This window comes from Squalius cephalus (genome assembly GCF_949319135.1).
Source record: "Squalius cephalus genome assembly, chromosome: 20".
In the NCBI taxonomy this organism is placed as follows: domain Eukaryota; kingdom Metazoa; phylum Chordata; class Actinopteri; order Cypriniformes; family Leuciscidae; genus Squalius; species Squalius cephalus.
In genome coordinates, this window is record NC_137141.1 from 14,707,405 (window position 1) to 14,724,892 (window position 17,488).

The window sequence follows — 17,488 nt, forward strand, 5'->3', positions numbered from 1 at the left end:
GGTTACAGTGACACATTGTGCCAGAGTTTGTCTCCAAAGTTTCCTTGAGAAAAAAAAAATTCTATGAAGCCTGAATTTTATTTTATTTTTTAGGCTCAGTTTTTATAGGAACACATCAGGTTTGACTTGGGACTTGCTCAAAAGTAGTATTTTGATTATTATTTGCCCCTCATAGTGTTTTTTTTAACAAAATTTTAAGTTTTAACTTGATCATTAAAGGTATAATTGAATATATTGGCACCGTATCAGTCAGATACTGCTCGATATTATCAATATCACCAGTATGGGATATTTATGCATGGTATTAATTGTGCATGCTCATTTTATTTATTTAAAAAAAAAAAGTACAAAACCTTTGTTGTCATCTAATGCTAATCTTTAAAAACACCAACAATTTGATAAAACAGTTTAATCTTTACAAAATGATTATCCATTTTTGATGCTGTTGTAATTTACTTAAAGGAACACGCCGACTTTTTGGGACTTTAGCTTATTCACCGTATCCCCCAGAGTTAGATAAGTCCATACATACCCTTTTCATCTCCGTGCGTGCCGTAACTCTGTCTGACGCACCCACCGCTAGCCTAGCTTAGCACAAAGACTGGAGGTAAGCGGCTCCAGCTAGCATACTGCTCCCAATAAGTGACAAAATAGCACCAACATTTTCCTATTTACATGTTGTGATTTGTATAGTCCCAGCGTGTACAAATAACAAAGTCACATGAGACACAGCCATCTTCTAACCGTATACATACTAGGAACTATTTTCTGGCGAAGCACTGCTACTTGGGCGAAGTGATTTGCTCGCAGCACCTGAGAAGCCCTGTGGTGAGGAGCAGAGAGCTCGCTCAGAGTTGGATTCAACTCTACTCTGAGAGATACTAACTCTAGGGGATACGGTGAATAAGCTAAAGTCCCAAAAAGTCGGCGTGTTACCTTAAAAATTGACTTAAATATACAATTTTAACATCATCCATTTATTGATGAACAGCAACAATTTAGGCATTTAATATTTTTAAATTCTTTCATGAAGGATGAAATTGTTTTATATGGAAATTGTCATAAGTACTACTATTTTTTTAAGTAGATTTTAGTTACTTTTTCATAAAAAGGAATAGGATATGTACGGCCATTCATCAATCATGTTATCAGTATTATTAAGTTCAATTTTACAATTCTGAGGTGTCTGACACTCTTATTTTGGTTATTCTAACCAAAATTGTTGTAGCTTTTAAATGTACTCTATGTAGATAATACAAATTACATGAAGGGACTTTAAAGTCAAATGACAGTTGTTAATTTTATGTCCCTTCAATTTAAAATGTCCTGCAATGTGACATGCTTGTTTGTTTGTTTGTTTTATATTGTATTACTGTTTTACTCTTATTAATTGAAAGACTACATGGAATATTTGTACATGGAGTAATTAATTTGTCACAAAAGTTAACTAAAGTGGCTAAACACACACATCCCCTTGGGCTTCCACAGGTACTGTAGGCTAAACTTCCGTTTGATTCCAGCACATCTTTTACGGCTGTTACGGTCGTCAGGTTACAATGGCACTTCCTGCCCGAGGTTGTCCTATCTGGGGGTATGAATGGAGCAGGTTTTTGGGGCCAAAGTCTGAGGCCTCATAGTTTCCTCACTGACTGCTGATGAGGTGAAATATTAGCACTCTGTAGCAAAACAATCATAATCCTTCATATCAAAAGAAAAATGCAATGACTAGGCCATTCATTATTGTGATTATGGAGGAATTGTTCATAGTCGACATATTTTTGCGGTTGTTGTTTCAGCGATTATCACAGATAATCAAAATATCGGAATGTTTCTTTTTTTTAGGATCAGGCCAAACCTGTTTTTGCACTGCAGCACATTTGGGGTCAAGATGGAAACAGCATTGCTCATTTTCACAGGTTGAAAGCTTGTCTGGGCTTTCATTTAACATCTTAAAGATCAGATAGAAAAAACGCTTTGGGGTCAGTGAATGAGGTTCACATGTGGGACGTGACGAGCTTCCTGCATTTGAGAGAGGGAGCTCATCATCCGTTCTGAACAATAGAGACACGCACAGATGACTCGGAGCCACTGTGACTGCTGTGTCTACTGACAGAGGCAGGTGTTTCCCACTTTGTTGTCTGTCCAGCTGAACTCAATGGTTAGTTAGCCTGCGCTGCTATTTCCAACATCGAACAGGATTAGCGGCCATAAATATCACTGGCTCAAAGGAAGAGAGGAAGAAAGTGTATGCGCGAGTACAGACACTCTCAGTACAATGAGCCTGCCAAGCCAAAATTAGAACTGTCGGCCTCATTCTCTAATTTCTACAGCAGACGTAACATTTAGCGATTTGTGCGCGAAGAGGAACTGAGGGGGCGGATGACCTGAAGTTGCATGTTTACACCTTCTGGGTAATTAATTCAGCTGACCAAGGGCAACTCTGTCTGTGTAGGAGTCAGAAGGTCAGGACCTTTGAGGCAGACCGAGGAAGATGATCATGCCTTATTTCAATCAAATATGATTGTTAAACCTTCAAAAATTCAACTGGCCTGAGAGCTGAATAATGGCGTAACTGACTGCTACAACATAACATGCCCACAAACAAACATGGTCTTTGCATACAAGTTTATTCCCAGTTTTGAGAATGCAATAACTTTGTGCCATCAAGAACTTGTAATAAATTCACTGAACCCTATTTTATTCCCAATGGGCAGTGGCAATTTGTTATCTGCTTGGCCCAGCTACTGTACATACTGAAATTTAGGTGCACTATAAGGCCCAGACAGGGTGCCGGTGGGGTCCGGGCCTGTGGAGACCTGTAGAGATCGAGCCATTGCCTGTTAAAACTGCTGTTGAAGAAAGGTGGGGCCACTGAAGTTCAACAGGGGCCTCTTTTACATTCTTTCTTTCTCTGCCAACTAAAGCGTCAGCCTCTCCAGAGCTTCACGCACACTCCCCGTGGGTGTCATTTCAGGATACCACACATCGATTCTGTCATTTTTTCATTCTTTCCTCTGTTACTTCTTGGAGTGTCATCTGAGGCTTTCCTCCCAGCTTCCCACTCACATGAGTGTCTTATTCTGGACTCCTGGGAATCTTTTCAATGGGCCTCTGTCCTTCACATGGAAGTGTTTCCACTGGTCATTAGGTGGAATGGTGTTTGGTTTAGCCATACGGTAATTCTCCGTACTTTTTTTCTTTTCTCTTCCCTTCCCTTTCTCTATATCAATGATGCTCCATATTTCTCTCCACCCACTACTCTGCTGAATGCATTAGATCTTGGGGAGCCCGTTTAAGGAAGTGTTTGCTAAAGTAGCGTTGAGGGGGATGATCTCAAAAAGAAGGTATGTGTCTAACCAGCGTCCTTTCGGATGCAACGCACCCCAGTCGGAAACTGTGCATTCTTCTGTTAGACCTGTGGTATGCCAGAACATTCCGCACTGCTGAGCTGGAGCAAGCAGCCAGAGGGATGGGTGGGGCATCCTCTCTCTCTCTCTCTCTCTCTCTCTCTCTCTCTCTCTCTCTCTCTCTCTCTCTCTCTCTCTCTCTCTCTCTCTCTCTCTCTCATTCTTTCTCTTCTCACTCTAGCCACTTTTTCCAAATAGGCTATTTTTCCTTTCCCCTCTTTCCCTATTGGAAAAATCTTCTCGGTGCAAGCTCGTACTGTGTCCACAGACCAATTCCAGTGTTGTTGTTTTTTCCCTCATAAGTGGAAAAAAGAGTACAGACAGACCTAATTTTTAGACCTTCTGATGTGTTATACAGCAGTTTTGGTTCTTTTACAGCTGCGTCTGGTGCTTATTGGCATTATTCCTGAACCTGACGTTGTGTGTCAACTGTCTCCCTCCGAAGAGATTAAAAAGTGGTGCATCATCCTCCCAGGAACACATTGTGTCCTTACTTTGTTGACTCAACAACTATAAAAAAGGAATGATCCTGTTCTAAACCAACTCTTGCTGTGTTTGTTGTGCTAACAAGACAAATATTGGACAATAGTTGAGCCCAGGATCACCTTGGATGCAGCCACATTATGAATTGTATTACCCTAATGTTTTATTTTATTACTGTAAAAAAACACTATGATGGTGCTGTTGAAGTACCTTTTAGTATGTACAAAAGTTTGGGGTCAGAAAGATCAGCCAATCAAATGGATGGCAGCAACTCAATGCTTTTAGGCATGCAGACATGGTCAGGACGATCAGCTGAAATTCAAACTGAGCATCAGAATGGGGAAGAAAGGTGATTTAAGTGACTTTGAACATGGCGTGATTGTTGGTGCCAGACGGGCTGGTCTGAGTATTTCAGAAACTGCTGATCTACTGGGATTTTCACACACAATCATCACTAGGGTTTACAGATAATTGTCTGAAAAAGAGGAAATATCCAGTGAGTAGCAGTTCTGTGGGCAAAAATGTCTTGTTGATGCCAGAGGTCAGAGGAGAATGGCCAGACTGGTTCGAGCTGATAGAAAAGCAACAGTTACTGATATTACCACTAGTTACAACCAAGGTCTGCAGAAGAGCATCTTTGAATGCACATCATGTCAAAGCTTAAAGCAGATGGGCCACAGCAGCAGAGGATCACACCGGGTGCCACTCCTGTCAGCTAATAACAGGAAACTGAGGCTACAGTTGGCATGGGCTGACCAAAATTGGACAATAGAAGATTGAAAAAGGGTTGCTTGGTCTGATGTTCTGTTGCGCCATTCAGATGGTCGGGTCAGAATTTGGCGTGAACAACATGAAGCATGGATCCATCCTGCATTGGATCAATGGTTCAGGCTGTTGGTGGTGTAATGGTCTCGGGTATATTTTCTCGCCACACTTTGGCAACTGAGCACCTTGTTGAATCTGTGCCACGAAGAATTAAGTCAGTTCTGAAGGCAAAATGGGGTCCAACCCGGTACTATCAAAGAGTACCTAATAAAATGGCCGGCGAGTGTATATTTATATTAGAAAAAATGTAAGACTATGTACTATGGATGCTCTATGGAAATCTGATACCATAGTACTTTTTTTTAAGAGACCAAGGTGAAAATGAGGTCACAAAACCACATTTCAGTGACCACCTTACTGTCTGCAGTGTGTCAGCACAGGGTGTGTGTGGTTTCAGTTGATGCCGTCTCTGATGGTCTCGTATAAATAGGGTGTTATCACCAGTCCCCTGGTGTTTGGATTTGGTGTTGTGGCCATCCTATTTTTAGCTCGAGAGAATCATGTGTCTGACAAACACATCTCCTCCCATGCATACGTAGGCATGTGCGTGACTGTTTGTATGACTGTGCATGTGTTTTTATCAGCCGCCAATTGTGTCCCTGGTGTTAATGGAGCATCTGATGACATAGGATGGGGGGGTTGCATGTTATCCGGGCGTGTATCCATATTCAGGAGGGGCACTGATGCTGTGACCGGCCTGCAGGGGGTTTATATTCAGTCTCTCATTATAAGTGACTCAAAAAGTTCATCTAATTAAAAGGGGAAAATGTCTGTCTGCGTACGGTCGGCTGAATGGTCTCTAATGTGCACTGCTTGGGTTTAATCACCCATCTCCGTCTGGTGAACAGCATGTCTGTCTGTGTTCTGTTTGTTTGTTTGTTAAAGGTCTGTCGATGTACAAGGCTGGCTGTATTCTCTTCATCACACTGGCTTCTTTGCTTTATATGTAACATATCGACTCTGACACCCTGCTATGCCAGGAAATACACTTCGATATTGACATTGATTATTAGTATTATTATGTGTATGAGATTTAATCAGTAATCAGTTAAATGAATGATTCAGACTCTGATAAAAACAATGGCTGAATTCAAAATAGCGTACTAGTAGCATGCTACTATATTTCTACTACTATTTCTATTTCTTTCTATTTCATGTTTTATATGTAAAATTAGAAGTAGGATGATTGTATGACATTCCAAATTCAGCCAGTCTTGTTTTATTCATGAATAGAGTTGTCAAAATTCAAAAAGTACCAAGTATCAACTTCGGTATAAGTCGGTACTGACATTTTTTAATTGCCATTGTGTTCAGACGCTCATCGGATATGTCTGTGATTGGTTCCAAAGTCGATTTATGATTCATTGTCTCACTCATAAACACAGTGGCTGAATTTGAATTGCTACTCTTACAATTTCTGTCAGACCTTTGTATGTTAAAATTAGGAGTAGAATGAGAGCATGATATTCCAAATTCAGCCAGTCAGTCGTTTCGTTCTTGAACAAATCAGTTGGTTGAATGATTCATTGACCTGCTCATAAAGACAGTAATGTGTTTAGTGAGGCTCACTCTGAAGGAATATTTTCAGTCATTGTTTTTGCTCAGGCCTCGCTCCTCTAGAGTAGTTTGTGCACTCAAACATTGTGCCATTGAAGAGCAGCTTCTAATTTAAGCCAATCGGAAGGTTAAGTGCAAGGGGTGGAGAAAAAAACAAATTACGGCCAAACTCAGGGATGTTTGAAAGCTCTGTTCCCTGAGAGCGGGCGCCACGTGGAGTTCACTGGAACACATTGTTTTACTGTCTAAAAATGACTCAGTGAAGCCTTAAAGAAGGGCTTTCCTCAGACTGACCGCTGTGAATCTACTGTGATTCACAGACTCCCTGCAGAGTGTTGCTTTCACTCCGTTTCGGCCTCTTTCTCTCTCTTTCTTTAAGTCACATCCAACTTTTTCGTTCCAATGCTTTAGTTAATAGTTGTAAACACTTTAAATACTGTAAAACGAAGGCGGTTTGGTGGATAAGTCAAAAGAAGAGTTAAAAAAAGGAGAGAGTTGTGGGCACAGAAGGAGAGTCAGAGAGAAACGCATTCCTGTGAGGGTTACGTTCCACAAGAACGGGGTCTATGAACCGACTGCTTAGCTATGAGATATGAATTAGTATGTTTTATGTACCTTTCACTGGATTACAGATAAAAACAGCTTAATCCAGGTTTGCTCGTCCTGTGTGTGCTCTCCTAGCCTGGTCAAGCTGGTTTTAAAGGGGTTTTTGGGAATTTAACAGCTGGCTAAGTCACTAGACCATTTTGCCAACATTTTTCAGTTGCATAAACATAAACATTGGGCCAGTTGCATAAACATAGCCATTATATTAAGACCCACTAACTGTCAAGGGGCAGCCAGTCTTACTTTTTGGTACCAGAATAGGCCAATCTAGATTTTTATGTAACTAATTTAAATAAGTTATGAACGGTCTTAAAGAAAAAAAGTTTGTCTTACATGTAAAACTAGTCTTAGTGGGTTTATGCAACCGGCCTTAAAGGAACCGTATGTAAGATTGTGGCCAAAACTGGTACTGCAATCACTTTCAAATTACTGTAGAGCGGTGTATCCCCTCCCCCTCCCCCCTGACTAGAGGTTGCCAGATAGGCTGCAGGATCCAGCAGGAACGTAGGCTGACACGTTTGTAGCTGCAGCTGTGGTAACTAGAGCAGAGCTGGCAACCCGGATGCTGAAACACAACTGACTTCGTGATTGGTAGATAGGTGGAGGGTGGGGCATCAGGCCAAAACACAACATGACAACATCAACATCAGTTGAGGGCTGCAACTTCACTTTTTAAATGACAATATCCTGGCCGGACTACTGTTGTCAGTGATATAAGTATTTGAAATGAACATGATTTCTTAATGTCTAGTGACATATCAGGGCCATTTTATGATTAATTGAAATACATTTCTTACATACAGCTCCTTTAAAGAAGAACTCGGCAACTCTAGCGAACTCTAGTGACTTCTTCGCTGATTTTCCCTTTTGTTGTCGCATGTTTTCCCCACGAGTTCCCCCTACAGTTATGGGGCGTATATTTCACAACACGGCCGTAAAAAACTCACTTGCGTAAAAAACTCACCGCTGCTCATGTGCGTTTGTTATGATCGGAGCAAGCCAACTGTATCGTGTGGAGCTATGTCTACCGAGGTGGGTAATCTGGTAATACATCAGACACGCGTGTGTGTTTGTCGAATTGCCGTAAAGCAGGGGGAGTCACCAACATGACCAGAACAGGTTGTTTAACCATCCAAATGATTTCTAGACAGTTTTATTAAGTTAAAAAAGTTACCAAGTTCTCCTTTAAAAATTACAAATGCACATAAATTACTAAATAACATAAAAATAAAAGCTAATTCAAAATACTATAATAATATAACTTGATAATATAGAATTTTAATATCAGATGTGTTATGTTCCGAAATGTGTCAGAGCGTAATGCAAGTATGCAAAAAACTGACTGAACTCAGATTATTTATTGAACTTGTCTAGCTCACACATGAGATGGGTTTTGCAATATCTGGTGAGTCTGTTCTTGCAAAATTCCCAATGTAGGATTCAGCAGTGACACGCATGGAAAAGGGAGAGTGTGAGAAAGAGGGCTACCGTCTCTCTGGAAGCTCTGTGATCGGATCCTGAAGGAAGTGAACGGGGGGATGGTGGCAGAGGAAGTCAGAATCCTTGAGATGAGTAGGTTGCATTGTTTTAGCAGCAGCACTCCCTCTATATCCAGCTGGATGGGTGGAGCGAAGGAAGAAGAACTGTGTAATGATGGAGGAGAGTGGGAGCCATAGAGGAGCTGGCAACCACTGAGGTAGAGCAGGACGCTGGCCAAGTTGAATGCTGGGCTCTAATTTTAGTAGAGGAGTGTTACTGAGGGTCATGAGGACTTTATTACCAGATAAACTCATCACAACCTTTGGCAAGGCACAAACTGAACCGGGCTGAGTGGTGACACGTTGTGGTGGATGAATAACCTTCTCTCACCACATATTGGATTTTCCTGTGTTTCTGAATTGGCGCTTTTGTCTAATGTTGATTTCAGAAACATTATTTTTTTACATAGTTTGTCACATCTTGCAAAAGTCACCCCTTAAAATGGCGTGTTTTTAGTGGTTTGTGATTGCGGTTGCACACACATGGTCTTATTTAGTACTGAAGACACGAACTTGATTAAATGTTTCCATCAAACACTTTTTGTTTTGTGTTTTATAACAAATGGATTTTGCCTTAAAGTCTGGCTTAGTAATTGATAAGTTGCGGGTTTGAATACTGAATATTGCTTAAAAGTCTCATATAAAGGACCACTCTTGAAGCCCGTTGGCCCATCAGTAAAAATGGAAGTGCCTGAAAAAGACTCCCAGAGAGACACTTAATCATTGGTCCCCAGTTGTCCTCAAGTCTGTGTGTCTCTCTTTAGCATGACATTGGTATGATGTGGTCTAAACAAGCATAGCTCCCTGCTAAACATGACAGAAGACCTCTGAAACATCTCTACTCATGCACACACTTATGAAACAGTCATTTATGATCCTGTTTCATTAACGCTACAATCATTGTTGTCTTTTTGAAGTGCAAAATATGTCTGTTGATCTTATGGTAATGATTATTTTCTAGTAGTATAAATAAGTGATTATTTTCATATTTGCATAACAAATATGACTTATTTTTAGAACTTTTTTTGGGACTAAGCGCAAATTCTCATTACCATAATGTATCCGGATGTGATCATTTTTGCAATTATTTTGTTCATTGAGGAAGAATTACATTTTTATGTCCCACTGAAACTATTTAATAAAAGCAAGTTAAAGTATTTGAGTGTAGATCATGATTTTATAAAGTTACTTTTTGTAATTCCCATTATTTTCAGTTGTGACTCACAATTTAAAATAATGATTTCATTAAGTCCGCATTAAAGGTAGTAGCACACTACAATGATGTTTAATTATTTTTTAATAATTTAAATAATAAATATCATTATTTTCTCACGTTATTATTATATATATTTTTTTACAAAATATGGTTATGTAAAACAATCGTAGTCATCCTAAAAATGTGAGTGAGACATTTTTTTCTAGCTTTCATGAGATTGTGATTATACAAGACATTCCTGGATCCCATTTGTGGCTATACGTAAAAGGCAGACCAAGAGAATAAATGAGTCATAGACCTGATCTGGAAGTGGCCAGAAGTTCACTCCGTGGCCGGCGTTCTCTATTATTGGTGGTGGACAAAGCCTCTGTCGTGACCTCAAAATATCTATAGTTCCTATAGTTTCTGAGGCATGTTAAAATAGGCTGCGTGACCCTGGTTATGAGTAGTGCTCTCAAAAAAAGATTTAAAATGTGGCAGCTATTTTAAAGGAAGAATGAAAAACAGGGATGACTTTGCTCAAGTTAATCTCATATTTTATTTTATTAACCTTGAATTCCTTTTATTTTATTACTTATTTTTAATGTGCCCTTTTCTGTGAACATGTGATCATTACCCTACCTCCCTTAGCTTTTATTTAATTTAATTTTTATTTTATTAAGGTGTAAACTTATGCTATACTTTGAATTCCTTTTATTTCATTCCTTATTTTAAACTACCTTTTCTGTTAACTCATGCTAACCTTTTCCTAACTTAATGCTATTTTTTTTTTGTTTTGCAGTATTGATCAGTCAGTGGCAGAGCGAGACGAAGGAACGGGTCATCTCTCTGGTCCTGACTCACCTGCCTCTCCTTAAGCCGGGCAACGTCGAGGCCAAGGTGGAGTACATGAGTCTCCTGCCAAAGATCTTGAGCCACACTATCGAACATGGCCGGCACTTGGAGGAAAGCAGGCAGCTTTTGTCCTACGCCCTCATTCACCCTGCAACCTCCCTCGAGGACCGGGCGAACCTCGCCCTCTGGCTCAACCACCTGGAGGAGCGGGCGGCTGCCCGGGGCGCAGGAGACTCCCTTGAGCGTGTGTCTTCATCTCACCACGGGCAGCCTCCGCACCTCTACCCCCACCACCAGCGCTACGGGTCGGATGACCGCCTCAATGGCTGGCAGGGCTCGAGGGACTCTGGGCTCGGAAGTTGGCAGCAGCATCAGCAACAGGGCTGTGAAAACGGCCACCTCTCACTGTACCCAGCATCCTCTGTGCCCTCCACTATCAATGCTGTAGGAACAGGCAGTGGGACCAACACAAGTGAGTGGGCTATTCTTCACTTTTGGCTTAACCCGGGACACTCTTTGTCTGTCTATAACCACAGGTGTTTCATCTAAGCTATCTGCTTTTTTTTTCTTTGGCAAGTGAGATTAAAACAGCTGCAGATTCAGCAACTCTTTAAAAAATTACATTATTGTGAGTGACCCTCTCAAATCCCTACCCATTTCCTCCAGGACAATTCAGATGCTGTACTTAAGACTTCAATTTTATCTCGCATGTAGGAGCATTCAGAACACAGCCGTGCTGTGGGCGTAACAAAGATATCCAGATTGAACATATCTGTGGTCAGAGCACGATATTTCCAGCTAAGAATGCAAGGGTCTTTTTTTTCTGATGAAGGAGACAGCTGAGGATATAAATAAGGGCACATTTAAAGCACTGCTCTACCAGATCCTCTTTATTTTTTGACTACTTAGAGTTTCAACAGCACAAAGGACTGGTTTCACAACTCTCCTCCAGCAACCTCAGGATGTAGGCTTTTAAAACATGAAGTCATTATGATTTTGGTCCATGTAAGATTAACAGGTCAACAAAAAGTGACACAGGCACAAAATTACTGCTTTATCTATATACTTTTTTTAAATATTATAAAATATAATACTTTATAATGACTGCTTCAGTCATGTAGGTGTGTATCAGGTATCAGGTCAACAAAGTGAGATAGGTGCAAATGTACTTTTTAGGTGCAAATTTACCTTAATTATGATTGTGAAGTAAGAGTAAAAAACATCACTGTCTTCTTGACTAAGAATAAAATGTAACAATATATAAGACCCTTTTTAAACATTGTCAATTTTCTCCTCATAATCACCATGGAACATTGAAAATTTAATTAGAAGAGCATCCTGTGTCCTTTACGCACACAAACACCCTCTCACCTCCCCAACTAAGCACCACATACCATCCCAGCTCTTCCCTTGTAAGGTATCCTTTGTGGAGGTTTGTATTTAGGGAAAATGGCTAATATTTAGGGACTGGAACTTGAAATGTTAGCTGGGCACCTATTTTAAACTAGCCCGCGAAGACCTATACATAGTCCAAACATTTACAGCCGCATATAGGAGGAGAAGACGGGCTCCACACGGCCTATAACGTATCTTCTCCATCTCATTCTCTGTTTGTTTCCTCTTTCCCCTCACCCGTGGCGGGGTTGAATGTTCCAGAAGAAGAAGACAGGCTCACCTGTTTAGTAGGTGCAATGGAAAAGACTCGCAGCTTGTTTGGTTTGCCAAGTTTTCCCCCCTCGGAGGAAACAAATAAACTTGTGTTGGTTGTTCTGGCTAAAGCAATAAGTGCTACAGAAGCTGTTAGCCAGACTTGTCTCAGATTTGTGCTGTAAATCTGAATCTCTTTGACATCAGATTTAGGTTTGTTTGTTTGGAGTGAAAGTTCACACCAAGGAATCACACACAAGTCTGCTTGAAAATGGGATCTGGGGTACGGTTCATGTGTACATACTGTAATTTGAGTTGATTACACGTTATTGATAACATATCATTTGCCTGTCTTTAGGGAAAGGAAACTTTTATTTAGAACGGGTTCTAAATCTTTCAGACTCTTATGAGTCGGTTCTTTTCAGTGAATCAAAAACAGTGTAATCTGATTCCCAAAATGAATGACTCTTATGAGGTTTTTTTTTTTTTCAGTGAATCAAAAAACATACATACCTAACCCTAACAGCTTATAACTTCTTATGTTATGTTGTGAGACTTAAATCAGTGTAGTTACTAACTTCATGTTCATAACATGTCATTAAAGTTACATATTATAATGTTTGTCAGTAGTACTTTGTAAAAAATAACTGAATAAAACAAATTAGCAATTTTTGTTCTTAGTATTGTGATTTAATATATAGTTTTATGCAACAAAGATTATGAAAAGGCATTGAAAAGTTTGTGTAAACCAGTGTTATTGATAACTAAATCGAAAACTATATAACAAAAAATCATTTATTGAAATAAAGCTGAATTATATATATATATATAATTTAATTAGATGAAAAGCTTCAATTTAAGAAAAAGAAATGAAAATTAGAAATGTTACCTTGACAACTAACTTAAAAAATAAAAAAAACATTTAATTTCAGGTACTAAAATTAGTAAAACTAAAATTAAAAATAACAACAACAAAAAAATAAAATGACTTAAAATTCAAATGAAACCTCAATATATATAAAAATAAAATCCAGTTCTAATGTATTGTATATAATGTAATAATTAAACATCTAAGAAACTCTTCTTTTGTTTTGGTCACATCAAAAAAGTTTCTTTAAAATAAGAGCTGCATGGTGGAGTAGATATATTAGTATAGTATATTGTTACATTTTGAATTCATTATTATTAATTAATTATTTATTCAGAATACTCTTGGAGTATGAAATAATATCCTGTTGCTCATATTCATTGCAGTCCAAAATAATTTTGCATACTTAAAGCAACTGAAAGCCCCTGTACTATTCTACCCTCAGATTGTCCACACTGACTAGACAGAAAATAGTGCGTTTTAAAAAGTTCCTCTTTATGTCAGCTTGGTAACAGCAGAGCTACTAAACGTAGCTTGTAAATTTGAAGCTTTTGATAGAAGTTTCCGGAAATATAACGGTCCCGACTTGTTTGTGTTCACGATGATCCCCACAGCTCGATCTCACGGCGCATGTCTGTTTTTTTTTCTTTTCTCTCGCAGTCCTGTCGGGTGGGCAGCACAGTCCTCTGAGGCGTTCTGTGTCTCTGACCCCTCCGATGAGCGGCGGATCTAACCAGCCTCTGGGGCACGGGTGGCTCTCTCAGGAGGACCTGCGTCCCCGCGGGCCGGCCCCCGACCACGCCCCCATCTCTCCCCAGAGCAGCGTGGCGTCCTCGGGCAGCGGAGGCAGCGAGCACCTGGAGGAACACACTGCTGTCCGAAGTACATTCCATGAGGACGGCAGCGGAATGAGGGGTGAGCCACAAATGTGTTCATGCAGATTTAAAGAAACAGGGATGTGACTGACTGTGTTAATGTGCAAGCAAACAGATATTGGAAATAAATAATTGGTCTATTGAGTCATTAAGATGAGCCCCCAGACCTTTAAAAATTAGGTCACTCACATGAAATCCTATCTTGCATTGCTTTTCATCTGAAATAATGTGGTCACTCTCAGATGTGCCGGCATGGCTGAAGAGTCTACGTCTACATAAGTACGCTGGGCTCTTCTCCACCATGACATATGATGAGATGATGTCACTGTCAGAGCATCAGCTGGAAGCTCAGGTTGGTGCTTTCATTGCTCTTCATTGTTACGCTTCAAAAAAATAGTTTTCTTACTCAGAATGTTTGAATTTTTCCAGTTTATACCACACATTTGTGTTGCCTTTCGATTTATATGTCTTACCCCATTGGCAGTTTTTTTCCCTTCTAATTTAAGCATAAATCTCACTCAATTTTATTAGACATCTCTAACAATAGACTTCATATAGTGACGTTTTCTTTCTCAACTAAATGTATCTTGTTTTAAGAATGTTCAGGTATTTATATCGGAAAATAAGTCAAAAATACTGCTGATCACCTCCAACCGGTTTAATAGCTTAAAGTTACAAAGTAACATTGCCAGAGGAGTTCTAGCATGTACAAGATGCAGACATGCTGAGTTTGAGCCAAACACAAGACTTAATTACTTCTTGTCATTTATGTGATACACGGGAGACTCACAATTATAGGATCTTGATTTAGCTAGCTATGTTGTGCATTTAGCTCCAAATACTTTGTGCCCACAACTAGTTGTAGAGTTACTGTGGTAACAATGCATACAAAACATAGAAAGACATTGCTTGTGGAATAACACATATGGGACCTTAATGGAAAATTGTAAGCTTTTATGTGTGAAATTTGGCTATTGATTGGCTATTATTGTAGGTGAATCTTATATTATTTGTCCATCTTGTACCTACATTTATAGATTTGTAAATTGTATATGTTGTAGCATTGTTGCATATTATCAGGTAAGATAAAAGCAATCTGTTTTTATGTCATGTAGCATGTCAGATTGTGTCTTAAACATTGTTTTCCTCTGATATAGCAAGTCACTAAAGGGGCACGGCACAAGATCATCATCAGTATTCAGAAGCTGAAAGACCGACATAACATGCTGCGCTGTTTGGAGAAGGTCAGAGCCTCTCTTTTCCCATCTCAGTTTATTTCAACCCATAATCTGAACAGTCCTATTGATCACAAACATCACATTTGCATTCATTTGTACAGCAGATGCTTTTTTCACTTTTAATTTTCACCTTCAATCTTACAGTTTCCAGCCTTGATCTTTAACCGCAGTGCCACACTAACTCTGGAGCCCAAACCTCCGCTAATATCATTTTCACATGCAGTTTTAATGTGTGTTAATTATCATCTTTTTAATTCAAGGACAATATTTGAAACAACAAGAGACAGGAAGGAGCCAGATGTCTAATTTCAGGGCAACCTTTTCATCAAGCTTTCCATCTCGGAACATTTGTAGCATCAGAAATAAGACACCTCCTCCCGATAGCCGGATCCATTTAAAGTTTTAATGCCCCGCATGTGTCGGCCCTGTTAGAGTCGCACCGTGCGACGGGGAAACAAACACGCACGTATTTTTGGTAGACCTTTATTTTGTCCTCACATGTCATTTTCCGCCTCATTACATGTCTGAAATATCCCGACACCTGACAGTTGCCCGTATTGAATTTATGGAAGTGTCCAAAATAATGCTGCACCGCAACCTTGAATAACTTGTATCCATTCATTTGTCATCTCTCTCTCTCTCTCTCTCTCTCTCTCTCTCTCTCTCTCTCTCTCTCTCTCTCTCTCTCTCTCTCGCGCTCTCTCGCTCTCTCTTTCAGGATATTTTGGAGGGAGGGAATCTACGTGCTCCTTTGCAGGAGCTCCACCAGATCATCCAGACGCCTATTAAAACCTGCAGCACAGAGGATTCATCACAGCGCCACCTGCTGAGCGCAGAGGGGAAGAGCAGCATCGCCAGCTCACACCTGGGCGGAGGAGAGACGGAGGGAAACTCCACGCTCATAGCCGAGGGAGACATCCCTGCTCAGTTCACTCGCGTCATGGGCAAAGGTTCACGCGTAGTTCTTCCTTCCCGTAATCTGAGAATCATTTGAGGCTTTTAGGATTGTTTAAATCCTATCCGTTACTTTCCATTTCCACACGTCTTTATCTTACAGACAGAAAAATGGGTCAGAGGTTGTCAGACAGAGATTATGTAATCTACTTTCTTTAATTTTTGCTGAGCTTTCCATAAACATATGAGACTGAAAGTCACATTAAACTCATACTGAAACATAGCAGCAGCAGTAGTAGTTTTGGCATCATGGAAAAAGTTTTTATTTTTATTTTGAATAAATATGTGACTCTTTTTGTCTTTCTTTGTGACAGTTTGCACACAACTCCTCGTCTCCGGGTCGGATGAGGAGAACATTAGTTCCTACCTGCAGCTTATTGATAAGTGCCTAATTCATGAGGTAAGCATTCATGAAAGCAATATTAATTTCTTAATATATGAAAGTTCTGGGTCTTATTATGAAATATTGATCTGCTTTTTATTATTCAATAAATTCTCATTGGAGACAATCAAGTCCTAACTTGTTGAGGTATCCTGTTTCACTCAGGAAAAAAATGCGTTTTAATATTATAGTTATATTATAGTTATGTCACATTATTTAGTAAAATGGTTAGGTAACCAGTTCTGAAAATATTAACAATAATTTTTCTGTAATTAAAGTTAAGCTAAAAATAAAATAAAGTACAATTAAATAAAATATAAAATAAAATAAAATAAAATTGAAATATTAAATAAAATAAAATAAATAATTCAATTAGATTGATGTATGTTTTTTTGGGATATGACAATATTTGGCTGAGATACAACTATTTGAAAATCTGAAATCTGAGGGAAAAATCTTAGCAAAAAAAATCGAAACATTGAGAAAATCGCCATTAAAGTTGTCCATTTATGTTCACGATTTTGCTGCATCCACTCTCAAAAATATTTTTTATATATATTTACGGTAGCAAATTTACAAAATATCTTTATGAATCGTGATCTTTACTTAATATCCTAATGATGTTTGGCATAAAAGAAAAATCGATAATTGTGACCCATACAATGTATTGTTGGCTATTGCCACAAATATACCCGTGCGACTTGTGACTGGTTTTGTGGTCCAGGGTCACAAATGAGAAATGTTTGGCAACTAACTGAAATAAGTTGAATTTGAAACATTAAAATAACTAAAGCCAAATAGAAATATTTTTAAAAACTAATAAAAAAGACAAAAGGACATAATATTAAAAATAAAATCTAATTTTAAATAATTAAAATCACAATTTAATCATTGCTTCTCTGATTTAGACCGATGGGGAGGTTATCATTCTAGAGAGCATTTGATTGGATAAAATTTGTATTTGTATTGTCATCAATATTTATGTTCTTCTTATCAGGAAGACTGCAGAAGAGTGTATCTGATTAAAAAAATATAATTTATTTCATGTTTCAAAGCTA

At 39.1% G+C, this 17,488-nt stretch overlaps 1 protein-coding gene across 2 annotated transcripts in view; it reads left to right on the top strand.

Moving 5' to 3' along the window:
• Positions 1–17,488, top strand: part of samd4a (sterile alpha motif domain containing 4A) — a 42,534-nt gene that overhangs the window by 12,596 nt on the left and 12,450 nt on the right. For both annotated transcript variants that reach the window (XM_079853093.1, XM_079853094.1), the window contains 6 exons: positions 10,414–10,938; positions 13,642–13,896; positions 14,099–14,208; positions 15,014–15,100; positions 15,813–16,044; positions 16,363–16,448. In XM_079853093.1, the coding sequence (XP_079709219.1) occupies positions 10,414–10,938; positions 13,642–13,896; positions 14,099–14,208; positions 15,014–15,100; positions 15,813–16,044; positions 16,363–16,448 (1,295 nt within the window). The remainder of the gene's footprint in view (positions 1–10,413; positions 10,939–13,641; positions 13,897–14,098; positions 14,209–15,013; positions 15,101–15,812; positions 16,045–16,362; positions 16,449–17,488) is intronic.